Source organism: Drosophila innubila (genome assembly GCF_004354385.1).
Source record: "Drosophila innubila isolate TH190305 chromosome 3R unlocalized genomic scaffold, UK_Dinn_1.0 2_E_3R, whole genome shotgun sequence".
Classification (NCBI taxonomy): Eukaryota; Metazoa; Arthropoda; class Insecta; order Diptera; family Drosophilidae; genus Drosophila; species Drosophila innubila.
This window is the reverse complement of record NW_022995380.1, coordinates 4,297,302-4,314,362: the sequence shown is the minus strand read 5'-3', so window position 1 is coordinate 4,314,362 and position 17,061 is coordinate 4,297,302. Positions and strand designations below refer to the sequence as shown.

Below are 17,061 nucleotides of genomic sequence, written 5' to 3'. Positions count from 1 at the left end.
TCTGATGCTTTTCAGCCGGATTCAGCTATTTTTTCCTATAAAAAGTTGGCAGCAGTGCAAAAGATGAAAATTATTCGATACATCGATATATTCCAATTTTTCACATCACTAAGCTGCTGCCCAACTAACAAACGAAGCAAATTTGTCGAAACCGACCAGACATATTTTTTTGTGAGAAACTGACGCGCGATCGAATGCAAATACGCGCGCACAAGTCAACTGACAGCATTCAGATAGTGAAAAAACAATAATTATATTAACATTGTTCACACTCTTAAAACTAAACCATAATGGATGAGTCACGCGAGGAAAGCCAATTTATTGTAGATGATGTGAGCAAAACAATTAAAGAAGCAATCGAGACAACTATCGGTGGCAATGCGTACCAGCACGATAAGGTAAACAACTGGACCGGCCAGGTGGTCGAGAATTGCCTGACTGTGCTAACCAAGGAACAGAAGCCATATAAATACATTGTCACCGCTATGATTATGCAAAAGAATGGCGCTGGATTACACACGGCCAGCTCCTGTTACTGGAACAACGACACCGACGGCAGCTGCACAGTGCGCTGGGAGAATAAGACCATGTACTGCATTGTGTCCGTTTTCGGCCTTGCCGTTTAAACCACAATAAGATAAAAAAAAGCAAAAACAACAAGAAACAAACAAATCACTAAACTAACAACTTAAATGGGGGAGGGATTAACAAGATTGCCTTGCATTTGTTTTGCGTGTAAGTATGCAAAATGATCCACATAAAATGCCATATTATATATTTTGTATTTTACAGCTTACACACACACACAACCCAATCGGGTATCAATACTCTTCTATTTTGCATCAGAGATCTAGTTGTTAGAATCACAAACACCAGGAATCTACAAAATTCTAAAAGACGAGCAAAGCAATGTCGAATTCTGAGAATACAACTCCAAACACCCAGCTAAATTTCCAATTACGTAGCAAAATGAAATGTTCATGTATTATTTTTTTATTTCCGATTAACAAAGAGTGCACACAATGTGTTGAATGTTACTCACGGATCTTTAATTAAAATCTAAATAAAATAAATGTAAAAATACACACGCACACACTTGATTGTAGCATGTAGTTTTTATAGGTGCGTTAATCGGCCTTGAACTCGACACCACCCGAAATTGTTTAATCGATGCAGCTGTTGCAACCAATACAGGGTGTCCTATATTAAGTTACAAGAGCTACTTTTTACGTTGGAAGCGTCTAGAGACGGTAAGGGGCGGCACTGTGCTAGGCAGTCGCAACGCTAGCATATCCGACCTGGTTTTAGGTCGTGCATTAACAATGTGTGCATAGCTAACGATACGTTGTTTTGATGTACGCAGAATTCGAGATAGTATATTGGCGTCCACTTCGTGCTTGTCACTGATTAGCAATGCAAGGACAATGAAATGTGTTAAAGCCTTCTCTGTACTAAATGTAGTCCGAGTGCAGGACTTGGCCACATTGGGATCTGCAAATCGATGTCGTATGTCATTCTCAACTTTCTCCGAGATGCGGGAAAGCTCGACGTATTTCATTTGTCGCTTGCGTAGTGCAATTAGCGATTGCAGTGCATCCATATATATTATCAATTTGATGTTAAGAAAGTCCTGCTTTGAGCTTATTTCCTTGTCCTGTATACGCTTGATGCACTCACGAAGATAGTCCGACTCGATGCTGTGAAGCGAAAACTGTTTATACGCTGTTAGCCAATTAATTAGGTAATGTTCTTACGGTAGTGTTTCCAATGGTGCAGTGTAAACGCTTTTGGCTTCTTCCTCCAGACGGTCGAGCAGAGATTGTGGCACCACGTCCACTACATCGTAAACTTCGCTTACTTTTGTTGCCGTCTTATCGCATTTGGGCACAATTGTTGCCAAGTATTCAGCATTATTGGCATTTACTTCTGGCAATGTATCATCATCCTCCTCGCCTTCATGGCGTACGGAACTTTGAACGGTTTCGTCCAGCTCCTTGCGCACCACATCCACATTCACCATCATCTCTTCATTATTGGCAACAAAACGCGACGCCTTGCGTCCACCAAATTCTTTAAGCAGCTTTTTAGTAGCATGTTCTTTGCTTAGCATTGGCTGAGTAGTTTTCATTTCCAACTTCTTATATATGTTATTCGACAATAGCGCCTGTTGAACTGGTACAATTGTCGCCTTGTTGGTGGACTTGTTCCGAATGCAAATGTATGTATCAAATTGCTGATTCTCCTCAAGTTCGCCAGTGTAGACGTTCTTCCCGGCTATAACCAATGCCCGTTTCCGTGAATTTCGATTATTTTTACTTTCAATCAAACTGAAATTGGCGGTTGCGCCCAGGGAACCATTCTGAAAAGTCACTGTATCCGAGTTGTTTTAGACGAGGAAAAACGTGGTTGTAATGCGGTGCACTTACTCATTGTAGGTACATGTACATCTTGTTTGTGATTGTGCACAGTTTCTATTAAAATTTTATCATCCATTTTATTTAAACTAAGAAAATGAAAGCCTTAATCAAATTTGTTGTATCGTTTGCGTTGCACGTGTAAAAATTACAAACAGTTAGCAGCTGATTCTATGATAAGAGTTGCCAGATGCTGCTAGTTGTATCCAGAGTTGTCAAATCATCATTGCTGCATTCAGAGTTGCCGGATCTTACTTGCAATTCCCGCCATTTTTAAAGTGTGAATTTATTTGCTTATGGACTTCGAACGACCTCGGCATTAATATTAAAGCCCGAGAAGTTGTAATGCTTGCTTTTGACAATTTTCACTACTTGCTAAAATATGTAAAATATTTGTTACTTGTACTTTCAGTTATTCAGATTGTTGAATTTACTTACAAGCACCAGTTTAATAAGAAACACAGCAAAAGTGAGGAAATTAATGGTCATTAATGCAGCTTCCGGGGGGAAATCTAAACTAGAGTCGTCCAACAGTCCGCGTCGTTTGCGTCTGTGCCGCTCAGTTGGTTGCCACAACACTGAGAATTGTTGCTCTGTTGTTGAAAGGGAATAATAATAAGAATATCTTAATCTTCAAATCAATACGCACCAATTACTTTCATTAGATTGTCACTTAGCGATTTAAGTAATTTTATTTTATTTTCTATGCTCAGTGCTGACTTCTTAATCCAAGTTTTCTGCATTGTTTTCAGAAACTTTAAGAAACCCTGCACACTGGGCATAAGTGATGTATCATCATTGCCAGCATTCTGCTCCGTAGCCGTATCAGCCACGGATTCGACATCGTCTGCAACATCAATATGCGACGAATGACGTCGTGAAGTGGTTTCCACTTTCGGTGTCACAACCACAGCCACATCCACATTCACGGGCGGCATCTCTGTGCTGTGCACAACAAGTTTGGTCCTAGCATGGATTATCTGGCTGTTGATCGGCACTACAATTTGTGCGCTATTTTTGAGGCCACCAGCACCGGTTACCACCAGGGAATTACTGTTGCTATTGCTTAGACCAAACCGTTCCCGCTGATACTCGATCCACACATTGCTGGGTGTGGTGAAATCTTCCTCACGATTCTTCTCCTTTGGCGGTGTCTCGACAGTCAGTTGTCTCCTGTAGGAGACATCTTCTGCAATCGGTTGAGACTGAGATTTTGATATCTCCACCCATTCAGTTATGCTGAAGTGGGAAAGTGTCAAAAGCAGACAAAGCTTGGCCACATAGTGTCGCATCTTTTCCGTTTAATGGTTGTCTCTCGACTGAAGACAAATGCGGGAACTGTCTAGTGGAAAATTCTGAAAAGGGTGTCAGCCGTTGCAAGCCACTGAGCGAAGTATTTTTTGCGATATGTGGCACAGATAAACAAGAAATTTATTTTCAAGCTTTACTTATTTGTTCATTTATTAATCTATGTTGTTTTTGTTGTTTATGTCTTAGCTGTTTTCTTTATAAATTGCAATTGGTTCTAAAGACCGAGTACGTTTCTTGTGTTTGATTTGGGCCGCTGCTCTATATACAGTTAGTCAAGTAATTGTCTTGACAAAAAAAAAAAACACACATAATATATATTTTGGGATTTTAAAAATAATGAAATCCAATGGATCTCAATATTTCAGTTTTGAAGAGAAATATAAGATACTTTAGTAAAATATAACATTTGAGTTTTGAATTTTGTCAAAACCATTACTTGACTAAATGTACGTATAATATTGTAAGTAACATATGTATATAGTATGCATATTTTAAGTACTGCAATTAGTTAGTTTTATGCAATATACTAGTTTTGATTCACAAGAAAATTTAGCACAGAGATTTCAGTTATAAAAGTTATCTGAAAAGCATAAGAAATATTTATCATAAGATTTATCAGCAATATGATGAATGATAATTATATTTAGTTATCTAAAATTTGAATTGAAACTAAAACTAAGCCGCTGAAGAGTTTTAATTTTCTTAACTGCGTGCGAATTAATATTTTCCATAGTTTACAGTCTGACAATATCGAAGGGAAAAATGTGCATCCGACGAGTGGACGCTATTTGATGTGCTTACAAAGATGAAAACGCATCCATTTAATCGCCTTGTCGCTGATGGCCTCCACTTTGGGTGAGTTGGAGAGACGATGGCAATCGGCACAGTTCGATGGGGATGGATAGCTTTCGCTGGGCACGCTATGGCTGCTGCTCAGTGGCTGCATCAGTTCGGGATTGGTCGGTCTGGTTGCATTTCCAGGTCAAATGTCGCCAGCGCTGTCCCAGCGTATGTCATCCGCTTCATGGGTGAGGTAGCGTCCCAGTCCCACCTCTGTCTCCAGGTTCCGCAGATCTCGATAAGTCTGCTTATCCTGCAGCCAATAGTGCATAAGACTCTTGTCGCAGGTGTATCGCTTCCGCTGCTTCACTTGCAACAGGTTGTTGATGAGGTCAATGGCTGGAATTTAATGATGTTTAAATTCCAAAATTAATTAATAACAAGTCAAAAAGGCTATAGTCAAGATCCCAACCAGAGGATATCGGTTTCTTATTTCAATATATATGGAAAAACTTTATAGAAATTACTACCTAATAAAAACTACTGCATACTTTTGGGTGCTTGTATTGCCTTAATTATTAACACCTTTGGTTAGCTATTACTGCCGTTCTACTTGTCCGATCTTGCTGCGATTAATTGGCATATTAGATAATAATAATAGATAACGTTAATAAAAAAAACGTTTAATCTTAAAAACTGTAAGTGTGGTGGTTTTACGCAATTTCGGTTGCTCTATAATCTCTACGGACATGGCTATATACTTTATAGGGTCGAAGAAGCCTCCTTCTCCCTGTTACATTAATTCCAACGAACACAATATACCCTTTACTTATTTTTAAAGTAACGGGTATAAAAAGCTACATCATAATTTTATAATCGGGGGTATCAAAGAAATTCCTTCCAACCAAATTTCCCATGTTGTGAGTTCTTCAAATCAATTTAATATAGCAATCGCACTTGGTCTATAAACAAATGTGTCGTTTGCTATTTTTCCCGAAATCCCTACTTTATCTGTGTCCCGGGATGTTTAACAATGGTCTTAAAAGTGATTTTACTTTGTCAGTATCAAATAACTATTTGTTAAGATAGAACTAAGATATAATTTTATATATCTAAAGTAATCTAAAATATAAATTTAAGTTGCAAAATAAAAACCTTTTAAGAATGGTGTTTATTTTTGAAATTTAAATATGTGTATTTTAGAAAATAAAGAAAATAAAAACTATTTAAAAATTTAAATTTAAATAAAAATTTACCATTTGAGGAGATCTCTTTCCAGGGATTTGGAGGATACATAAAAGCAGCATTCTGTATCTGATCGTTGATATCCTCCTCCTCGTTGAAGGGAAACGTGCCGCTGAGGCTTACATAGATAATAACGCCGACACTCCACATGTCCAGGGAGCGGTTGTAGCCCTTGTTGCGCAGGACCTCGGGTGCCAGGTAGGCGGGTGTGCCGACAACCGAACGTCGAAAGGATTTCTCGCCAATGATGCGGGCATAGCCGAAATCACAGAGTTTCACTTGCGGAAATTCTGCATCCGAGGAGAGCAGCACGTTCTCCGGTTTTAAATCACAGTGCACAATGTTCTGTGAGTGAAGATACTTGAGCGCAATAAGGATTTGTGTGATTAAAAACTTGGTGACCCTTTCACTGAGCCGTCCACGGGAATGGGAAAGTATCATTTCCAGCATGTCACCCTTGAGCTTCTCCATGACCACAAAGATGCGTTCGGGTGTTTCGAACATACGCTCGAGATTAACCACGCCGCAATGGGTGATGTTCTGGAGAATGGCCACCTCGTTCTTCAGCTGTGCCTCCTGCTTGGTGGGAAAGCGCAGTTTGTCAATGACCTTGATGGCTACCTCGCGCTTGGTCTTCTTGTGGACACCACCGTAAACGACACCGAACTGTCCAGATCCCAGAACCTCATCGGGAAAGATCTGATATAGCTGACCCATATCCTGGACTTGTTCCTCCGATTCGCAGCATTCTGTGATTATCAAGGAATGGGATTAAGATGAAGATTACTCAAGGTTAAGACCAACTTACGGGTGTTGTTCACATGCATGTAGGCTTGTCGAATGCTCGTCTCCCAGCTCTTGGCTATGTCGGCACCGATGCCACTATCCGGTGGTGGCAAACGTACCGCATGGTCCTCGCCCACTCCCAGTTGTGGATCCTGACCCACGTAATAGCTGAGATTGGCCGTGCACAGTTCGAAGCAGTAGTTGCTCTCAATTCGAGGATCACGATGAGTTTCAATGGAAAGCAGCTCTGCCAGTGGCAGTTCCTTGTGGTACTTGCTGCCCTGCTCCGATATGAATAGGGTAATGGTCTTGGAGTCCAGACGCCAATAGTAACGCTTTAGAGCCTTGTCTATCGAGGTGTAGTGCACCATCCAGCCCTCTTTCAGAGCTTGGCCGCCACGTTTCTTCGTGTGCTTCACGGACTGCACAATGCGCATGAGAGGAATGTTGGCGCTGGGTGAGGAGGATGATGAGGATTGAGACTGCTCGGACTGGCCATCGCTAGATTTGGTGTCACCCCTGGCATTGCTGTCATCCATGACACCATTGACCAGCTCTGGCGGTGAATTCTGGGCATTTGTTAGAGCTTTGGGTGCCTCACGTGGTCGCCCAGCCACCAGATTTGTGCCTCCGGTGGCTTTGTTGTATTTGGCAAATTCGGAATGTGGCGTCGGACCGTCTTCAAAATCGCTGTCATCGAACTCCTCGCGGAAGAAATTGTCCCGCTCCTTTCGTGGCGTTCCATCGTTAATCTCCGCCTGCAGTTGACTGAGCTGCGCTTCTCCTGTACAATCCTGTGGCACCTTCTCCATGCACTTCTTGTGAGTATTGTACTGGCAGTCACGGCATTGCAATCCCTGCTTGAACAGACCCTTCAACAGCTTCTTGCACAGTTGGCAAACTGTGGGAATTCCATAAGTATGCACCATAAAGGTGTGTGGAATCCGCAGCACTGTGAGACCATTCCGACTGCTCCCGGAGTGAGTTCGCTGATGGCGCGTGGAGTAGCCAGGTATGTTCTAAATAATTACAAGCAAATTAATAAAACAATTTTCGAAAATATGGCTTTCTATTTAATAAATATTATTCTGGTATCTCTAAAAAATAGAGTCAAGACTCTAGATCATAAAACTGAATTTCTTGTCTGTTAAATTTCAATAACTTAACTTCAAATTTTATATGAAAGTTAATATAATTTTTTTTTTCTTTGCAGTTCCATTTAATACGCAGTAAAGATACTGCACAACGTATACGAAATAAGATATAAACATAAATATCGTATAAGAAATCGTATATTCGGAAAAGTTACGAAAAAACAGATTTCAAATTGTTCTAAATTTTTCAACTTTTTTAATATTTCCAAAAAATAGAATTCTTCATTTTATTTTAAAAAATTGTTCACTAGCACTACTTTTTTCAATGCCAGTTAAATGAAATTTAATTGGAAATACTTTTTTCAATGCTAGTGAAATAAAATTGTGATTAAACTATTTTTATTTAAATGCCAAATGCACTAGAAAAGTATTTTATTAAAAAAAAAAACCCTATTAGAAAACCCGACTTGTATAAAAAAATATTTTTTTAATTTAGCAATAACTCTAACAATGCAAAGTCGTAGTGTTTATGATTTATGTGGTCTATAATATAAAAATATCCCGCTACGAGTATTTAAATGTATTTCAAATAAAAGTCATTGAAAAACTATTAAGAAAAATGTAATTTTATTCAAATGCAAATAATACAATAAAAAAATAAATAAGTAATATTCAATGAGATAATTAAGTAAAATTTGAATACTCGTAGGGAGCCCCATTCACCCTTAATAATTAACATAACTGCATATTCTACCAACTACAACTGTATGAGAGTTGTATGAGTATTCGTATATGTATGTATGTAGTTTCTGTCTTAGTTTTTAATAATATCATTCATAAGGTCCGACATGCGTTTTACCAGTGAACTGCTTGAGTCATTGCGACTCGTCGACTCCTCGTTGGACACAAGCGATTGCTGTGAGCTTCCGGATGGGCTGCGGGGTGGATGCAACGTGAAAGAGCGTCGTGATGTGGCATCACTCGAGCGGTTGCAGTTGTTGGGTATTTTCACCACGCATCGTTTGTGATAATTCTGACCGCAGCCTGTGATGGGAGCGATTGTTGGGGATTAAATGTACAGACGACCACAAGCGAGTTAGTATTTTTAATGACTGTGTGTGTGTGTGTGTGTGTGTGTGTGTGTGCGGGTGTCAATAAGTTTGTGGATGTGGTTGTGGATGTGCGGGTGTCAGTTGTCAGACTACATACCATCGCATTTGAGTCCTTGACGCACCAGACCAAACAGCATTTCACCGCAGAAATCACAGAATGTGGGCGCCTTATAGGAATGCACGTTGAGGTTGTGAGGCTTTAGTGTTGGCATTTCCGACGTCGGATAGAGTATGGCTGTTGACAATTTTGTATTGGTAACGACATTTGTTAAGTAGCCAAAGTGATGGTATGTTTGTATGTTTGTAAGTAAGTATACTTACGACTGGCTGTTAATACAATTTCCACCAATGTCTCGTCCACAACTTCCGCTGCGGAATTGATTATGTGCAGCACATTGGGCGTACTATAGTCGTGAATGAAGAGCAGAATGCGTTCTGACAGATACGTGAGTCCACTATCCGGTAACTAGAATCACAAAAAAATGGGGGTGTTAGTGACGCCAATGTTCAAAGTGTTCAAAGTGCTCGTAGATAATGTCCATTTCGATGTTTTGCTTCATTTAACGCTCATTTTGCATATGACTCTGTTATCACACTCTTATCATTATCGTATCTTAATTGATTCTGCGATAAGATTTTGAAGATATTAGATAGTCTGTCAGCAATATTTACCAAATGTGATATTGATATCAATTAAGTTATATGTAATCATTTCTGATTCTGATATGGTTATTCTCAAATACCCTTTAAAGATGCATAATAAATAGTTTTAAAATTTAAATTAATATAGTGCATTAATTTAATTACATTTAGCTTTAAAATATATTTTACATATTCAACTGTACATTAAAAAAATGGAACTAAATAAAATAATTATATTAAAATATAAATCTCTTCAAAAATAGAAATAAAGCTATACTAAAGTGTATGAGTCCCTTCTGTGAGTTCTAACAAGAGCGTTACATAGTCATCGTAGCCCATTATTTGGTGTGGACATTGAAAATTGATACTGGCGTCTGTGGAAGCAGCTGTCAAAGCTCAACTAAGCTGCCACAAAGGCCACAGTACGTGCCACCGACATGGCAAGCGATTCGGGTCGGCGCGGAGAAAAGGAAGGACTAAAAGCCGGAGCTAGTTTCGCAGCTGCCAGCTGGTTAATTGAATTGGTCATAGATAACTCGGCACTATAGAAATATCTATGGGATATATGCATACTATATATATTTGTGTATAAGTATGCAACTCTGACTAACTTAATGAAATTAAGCAATTACACTGCGCACATAAATTTATTACGTACACACACACACACACACATTTAGACGTACAGGGAGTCAAAGGCAAACATTATAGTCCATTGGGGGAGTCAATGTGCCAAGTGGGAAATGGAAATGGGAAACGATGGACTGTTGACATGACCGCGTTCCGCTTGTGCGGACAGTGAAAATATTGACATACTCTGGTCTAGCTTTTGCATAATTAAGTTGGCAGATGGTGACCCATTTAAGGGGTCCCAGGTAACGCCCCTGTTGCAGACATACTAATACATACCTTAGTGTTTATGAAGTCGCATGCCAAATCCTTGAGCGATTTGAGCGTCAATGCATTCACTGGCACACACACTGCGTCGCGTACGCTGCCAAATTGAAAGAGGAATGTTACCTCCGGCCCCTCCATGATGACAGGCACGCTGCCAACGCCGCTGCCTGCGCCGCTGCCAACGCCGCTGCCTGCGCCGCTGCCAACGCCGCTGCCGTTGCTGCTGTGGTGTTGATGTCTTTGGGCCACGATTGCGTCTTGGCTTTGCCCAGCTCCCGGCTAGTCCGGGGTGTCCGGGTCGATCGGGGGGAGGAACAATTTCTTAATATAAGAGATTCGTTTTCCAGCTGTTTCTCCTTCGTCTTCTTCTTGTTCTCCTACTTGATGGCGCCTCAAATGCCAAGGACGAAATAACTTTGTACTCTTTTTTTTCTTTTTTTTTATACCGTTTTTACGGCTCTTATTGTTATTGCTTTACTGTAGTTCTTGTTGCTATTTTTGTTGGTGCCCCTGGACGTTTTATTGCAAGTTTTGCGGTTGGCTTCGGTTTCAGTTTACGGCGGGTTGCGGTTTATTACTGCCCCTGGCGCAGACAGACGAGGTTTTAATAGGCGCTCTGCTAGACAGCCATTTACGGGCTGTAAAAAATCTGAAAATATGATTATAAAAAAAAACAAGAACATTATTTGTTTAGTGTTCATTGACTTTCTACGCTCTCAAATGACCGCCTGTTGCAGAATTTATTGAAAACAAAATATACAATTTGATTGCTTTGGTTTATAAAATTAAATCAAAACACAAAGAATAACAATTAAATTATTTTATATCAAATAAAATTAAAATGAACTACAGCCTGACTTGGTTATACTGTGCCTGCCACTAAAATCGCAAATTATTTGCATATTTTGTTGTTTAATTGCTCAGTGTTCCAATAGATAGAAAAAGATTAATTGAAAACTGAGTTATTGCAATAAAATAAGACTGATTAACAGCAATAAAAATAGACCAGCTATTTAAATATGCGCTTGAATTTAAATAAAAATAAAAATACTATATACGTGTGTACACAGAAAATAAAATTCAAAAACCCAAGCTTAAAATTCTTCATATTAGCATGTATTTGTTAAGTTTGTATTCAGGATATTATTGTTAAATTAAGTCAACATTAAAACAAGTGGGAAAGGACCATAGAATACCCGTTACTTATTTCAATATATATAAAAGTGATTTGAAGAAATAACTTGTATTACATTGAAATCATTGAATCGCCATAACTGCCATTCTACTTATCCGATCTTGATGCGATTCAGTGGGATAATAGATAATACTAATAGATAACGTTAATTACCACTAAAAACGAATATTATTCAAAACTGATCAAGAATATATGCATATATTTTATAGATTCGGTGATTCCTCCTTCTCCCTGTTACATAAATTTCAAAGAACACAGTATACCATTTTACGTATTTTTAACGGGTATAGAAATCAAGGGAGCCTAAAATAATTGATATAACTAAACAAAAATTTAGCTAAGCCCCAAAAAACATAATATGGCTGAGATAAATCGTTTAGAAATCAAGTATTTTGTACTTTGTTTAACCTACTTCTGACACTTCCTAAATTGATTTGTTCACGGAATTCGCGATCTATTTTTCTGCTTATAAACATATTATATATATATATATATTGTTATAAAAACAAACAATATTATTCGACTGGAAAATTCTTGAAATTATCTATCATTTGTTCGGGTTTAATGGGTATCATAAATATATAAATTAAAAACATATCTCAAGAATGTTCTCTACAAAAGCCAACTGTTAATTAATTGCATTTTAATTAGGATTCTGTAATTATCTGATGAAGTGCAATATATTAAGCCAGTTAGCTCGAACAATTTAGTATGTTAGGTCATGGAACGTGTAGCTTAAACAATAGAGCTATAAATAATGTGCGCGTGCATTTCAAATTTAATTTCATAGCTTCGTATACCTCCGAGTGTATTCAAATATTTTCGCATTAGAAAAAAATGTAATTGAGCTTATTAAAAAACCGGTTGCTAATTGTTAGATGGCATAAGACAACGAGAATATTGTTTCAAGTTTGAATGAATATATTCAACATGAGCTAATAAGAAAGAAATTCAGTTTAATTTGAAATGGGCTTAAAGGCAAATTGAAGCTATTGGTGAAAAACAATTAGTGAGCAGAGCAAAATATAAAAAGCGTTGGGCCACCAGCTGGGAAAAGAATGCAGAGAAAGGGAGTTAAGTACATATATGAAATACATGCATGTACATACGTATGTGTGCTTAGAAGACAACAAGCCCAAGTCAAAGAAATGAAAGCCAAGTCAAGAAAGAGACTGAAGCGAGCGAGTGGCAGACAAGCAACTTTCTAAATTTTTTTAAGTAGGTGTATGGACTGTAATGTTGTTGTTGTTCTGTTGCTGTTGCTGTTACCAGATGCCGGAGGGATAAACGCGTAGGAATCGAGACAAGAGCGTATTTTATTTCAATTGAAGCTAAAGCTGGACTGAAGTTGGTCGCGGCATTGTAACAGTTAGAAAAGCTTGAAGTGTCTAAAAGAATTTGAGCAGCAAATGACGCAGCACTGAGTCCAAAGCCAATATTCTGACATTTTACACATACGCGCTAAACACACACACACACACACGCACAGATATGGAATTAAATCTTATTGGTATCCATGAGATACAAGCTGCTTTGAATTTTGACATTTACATAACGCAGAGCAACAGCTGCCGCACATTTGAATACTTAAAATTATTATGGCTATTATGCATTATACAATTATGCTTTAGTTTATTTATAAGGCATTTTAAATGCACTTGAAGTTCTTCAATTTATGTATGTATTTTTTGTGGCAGCATCAATGGATGCCACACTGACGCATTGTGACTAACCCGTTATGACGTTGTGCCTTGTCAGTTGTTGCTGCTGCTGTTGTTGTTGTTGTCGTTGTTATTCTATTTGTTGCAATTTGATGTTGTTGCCATTGTCGCCGCGACACGTTCTGAGTTAACTAAGCCAAAAGAGCAACTGACTTGGCCAACTGACTGAAAATGCGGCAATGGCAAAGCCAGCGACAGCGACAGTGGCAAAAGCAAACTCAAAACCCGTTTTACTACACCAATACATACACACACACAAGAGAAGTGAGAAGAGAGAGAGAAAGAGAGAGGAGAGAAAGAGAGTGTGTGTAAGCGACATTTTGGGTACGTGTGTGTGCTATGAACCAAAGCATTCGACCCATCACTACCTCCCCCTCTTCCTCTCTCTGCTTCTCCCTCTCCCACATGCCCCCCCTCCCCTTTGTCCTATGCTCCATCGGCTTAAAGCTCTTCGCCCTATAATATTCGCCTGTTTGTTTGTTTCCTTTGTTTGGATTGTTGTAACGACCGTTGCCGCTGTTAGAGCCACTGCCTTTTGCCTTAAAATTATCAACTAACATTTCTGTTGTTGTGGCTCTTGTTGTTGTTGTTGCTGTTGTTGCTGTTGTTTTGCCATTGCCGCTTCAATTTTGCACTTATTCTCTTTTGTTCAACGCCCTTTCTATGCGCCCATTTTCTTTGGTTGTCATTGTCAAGGCCTTGCAAAAACTACCTGTGGTGGCTGATAAGCGATTTTCATTGCGCCACAACATTCAGTTGTGTCTAGAGATGAGCACGTGCCGCAAAAATCACGTTCAATTATTAACTTTGAATCTTTAAAAAAATTTGTATTTTAAGGTATGTGAATCTACATAAAGAGTATTCTATTAATTGAGTTGGGTAAGGTTGTTAAACTATCAACTGGTAAATATACGTAACGGCTTAGTTTAAAAATGATAATCAGAGGTGTTCTACAAAATCTCAAACAGAGCCAAAGGAACCCAAAAGCCATTGTTGGGGTTCCTGAAATCAAGCAAGCATTGCTTTCAAATTTGTAAAAAATTGTTGAGAGATTTTAGAAAAAAAAATAATTATTGAATTAAACTAAATTAATTTGTAAATTGAATAAAAACGCATAAGATACATTTTTCATAATTTTGTAAATTATATAAAGTATTTCTCAACTTAAAAATGTTTTTGAAACTGGAAGAAAGCCGATTTTTTTGACTTCGAAAGTATGTTCGATAAAACTAAATCTCTGACATTTAAGGAGCACCGACATTACAAACGGTTGTTTTTAAAATCAATTATCTTCAAACACTCTAGAGATTTCTGGAACGCACCTGGTTATATATGTATTTATTACTAAGTAAAACAATTTATTGATTCATTTGTTTTTTCATCTCGCACTTGTTGTTTGTGCTCAACAGCCCAAACTGCCTATAGGGTATTTCAGTGTCGAATGTCAGCTGATCACTCTTATCATCGTTATATGTCACATAGATTTGTCTCAATATAATATTTAGTATTTATTACTGTGAGAAATGCGCAATTCTAAGCTCGGACAAATGGCATTTACGTATCTGTAAATCGCTCAGCTCTATCCAAAGGTTTTTATGTATATATCTAGTCTTTGTTTTGCTCTTAACAATACTTAGTAAAGGACACTCAGAGGTTTTTTTTACGTTGATTGTGTTGTTGTCCCAAAGTCGAACGCTCTCACGTGTTTATTTGTTAAAATATTATTAGATTTTTATTTCACATAAAGCAAACAGAAATGAAATGCAAATAATAAATACTAAATACTTAGAAGGCATAAAACGACGACCGTTTTGGCTGGCTGATAAGACTGACTGAGAGCGGGCAGCAGGGCGCATGGCAATGGCATCATCATCATCGATAGATAATTAGCAAGGTGATAATGGGGCCACTGAGAGTGAGATGCTGCCCGGCCACGACAAGTTCAAATTCCAATGTGGGTGGCGACTAAGCAGCAACAGCTACAACATTTACGATAGGGGCCAAAAAAGCCATTAGAGTAAAACGACCCAAATGGGAGGGAAAACAAGCGGACAAATGGACCACCAGCCGAAGGGACCGAGGATGCCACTGAGAACTGACTGAGCTCATAAATCCAATTCATTGCTCGAGCAGGACTCAAGTCAAGTATACGCCACGCTGACGCGCTGGTCATAAATACCAAGGCCAAGGAATAACATGAACGTGTTTTCTTTATTTGCTTGTCTTTCTAGCCACGCTCCACTTGCATGAAGATAGACATGTTGGAGATTTGTTAGAGCAAAAACGAAAAAAAAAAAACAACGCAGACAAACATTTATATTAGACGGCAACAAAAAATGCCCAATAAAATGACACATTGTATTTGTATATTCGTATGTAGAGCCAGAGACGCAGCTCATTCCAATAAAAACAATAACAAACAGATACAAAAAAAAAAACAAAAAACCTGCTTTATAAAATCAGCAAAGTCAGCTCATCTTGTGAATATATTTTTGTTATTTTTCTTACTTTCTTTAGCAATTGCTTTCGTTTCTTGTGTGTTTTATTATTTTTCAAATTTTATAGAATATAGCACTGCTGAATGTGAAAAGACTGATCTAGTATTGTTTCCTTATGCAATTTCTTCTTCAAGCAAGATATTCTAAATTGTGTGTGTGTATATACCTAAATAATGTAGTACACTTGTAGCATATTTCTCACAATTAATTTGAATAATTAATATGCACTGCCAGCACACTGGTATTGAAAGTGTAAGAACGAGAGCAAGAGAGAAAGAGAGGGAGAGGGATTGACACACACAACCGACACACCTTCACTCGTGGCCCATTTTGTCAGGCGTTTTTTCCTTAGAATTTTAAATTTTTCTACTGTCAACGCGACCGTTGTGGCAGCATCGTTTGCGTCGTTAACGCTCACGTTGTACTCAATGTGCCAAAACTAACGAGGATAATTCGCACGTTTGTACTTTGGCTCGTTTGCCGCGCAACTGAAACAAAAACTGAAGCCGAACGCCATCAACAACCAAAAGCATCATTTCATTTCAACTCGGGCATATCGCTCCCATTGCTCACTTGTTCTCACTTGCTTTTAACGCTCCGCTGGCTCACTTTTGCTCCCATAGCTGCCAGAGAGGAGCGTCTTATTTGTTGTTTATGTTGACGCAACGCAATGTTTGTAATGCTCGCCTCTAATATGCCGTCTTCTTGACGCATTTCCTTAATTGCATCTTCAACTGTTTATTTATAACATTCGCCTCTATTTCCCTCGTATCTTTGGCATTTTTCTTTATTGTTTACATCGGCATTTAATAGCCGCCAAATTCGATTAGGAGCTTTTACAGGTGTTTTTGGAGTTGTGGTCAAAGAGAGCGGCGCATGTGTAGAAGGTAAAATGCGGTCACACTTAAGAGAATAACTACAACAGGGTTGTCAAATTGATTTATATAAATAATTAATTAAAAATAAGTAGTTGGTACACTAAATATTTGAAATCTATTTAAATAATGAAATTGCTATTTTTAACCAGCTTTAATAGATATTTGCTTTATTTAAATATACAAATATAACAATGTTATATTTATTATTTGCCAACCATGCGTATACGTTACATTTTCTATAGTTAAAAAAAATCTCAAAGAGCACAAAGTTTACCGTGCGCTCTCTTTTGCTTAAAGAGAGCAACACTCGCATGCTTCTCTCTTTGCTCTTATCAAGCGTAAAGCTTTTATATTTTGCATACACTGAGCAAAATTGAGATTATGCAACGTTAACTATTTATTGCAGATGATGCTTATTTTGGTACAATTATTCTTATTTTTTATATACAACTAATAACAAAAATCTGTTAATCTGAATATTTTATGCG

At 38.2% G+C, this 17,061-nt stretch overlaps 4 protein-coding genes across 4 annotated transcripts; 1 reads left to right on the top strand and 3 right to left on the bottom strand.

Moving 5' to 3' along the window:
- Positions 1-121: 121 nt before the first annotated feature.
- Positions 122-1,037, top strand: LOC117792996 (dynein light chain Tctex-type). Its single transcript, XM_034633359.1, has 2 exons — positions 122-735; positions 793-1,037. Exon 1 carries the CDS (start codon positions 291-293, stop codon positions 624-626), a length of 336 nt encoding a protein of 111 aa, XP_034489250.1. The 5' UTR covers positions 122-290; the 3' UTR covers positions 627-735; positions 793-1,037.
- Positions 982-2,647, bottom strand: LOC117792993. Its single transcript, XM_034633357.1, has 3 exons — positions 2,427-2,647; positions 1,755-2,370; positions 982-1,697 (listed from the first exon to the last, which is right to left on the bottom strand). Exons 1-3 carry the CDS (start codon positions 2,491-2,493, stop codon positions 1,220-1,222), a joined length of 1,161 nt encoding a protein of 386 aa, XP_034489248.1. The 5' UTR covers positions 2,494-2,647; the 3' UTR covers positions 982-1,219.
- LOC117792995 lies at positions 2,528-4,216 on the bottom strand. Its single transcript, XM_034633358.1, has 4 exons — positions 3,466-4,216; positions 3,064-3,372; positions 2,853-3,007; positions 2,528-2,789 (listed from the first exon to the last, which is right to left on the bottom strand). Exons 1-4 carry the CDS (start codon positions 3,704-3,706, stop codon positions 2,709-2,711), a joined length of 786 nt encoding a protein of 261 aa, XP_034489249.1. The 5' UTR covers positions 3,707-4,216; the 3' UTR covers positions 2,528-2,708.
- Positions 4,217-4,347: 131 nt separating this feature from the next.
- LOC117792992 (serine/threonine-protein kinase D3) lies at positions 4,348-16,213 on the bottom strand. Its single transcript, XM_034633356.1, has 8 exons — positions 16,008-16,213; positions 10,294-10,930; positions 9,064-9,208; positions 8,840-8,977; positions 8,490-8,674; positions 6,559-7,555; positions 5,762-6,499; positions 4,348-4,904 (listed from the first exon to the last, which is right to left on the bottom strand). Exons 2-8 carry the CDS (start codon positions 10,417-10,419, stop codon positions 4,708-4,710), a joined length of 2,526 nt encoding a protein of 841 aa, XP_034489247.1. The 5' UTR covers positions 10,420-10,930; positions 16,008-16,213; the 3' UTR covers positions 4,348-4,707.
- Between the last annotated feature and the right edge of the window lie 848 nt (positions 16,214-17,061).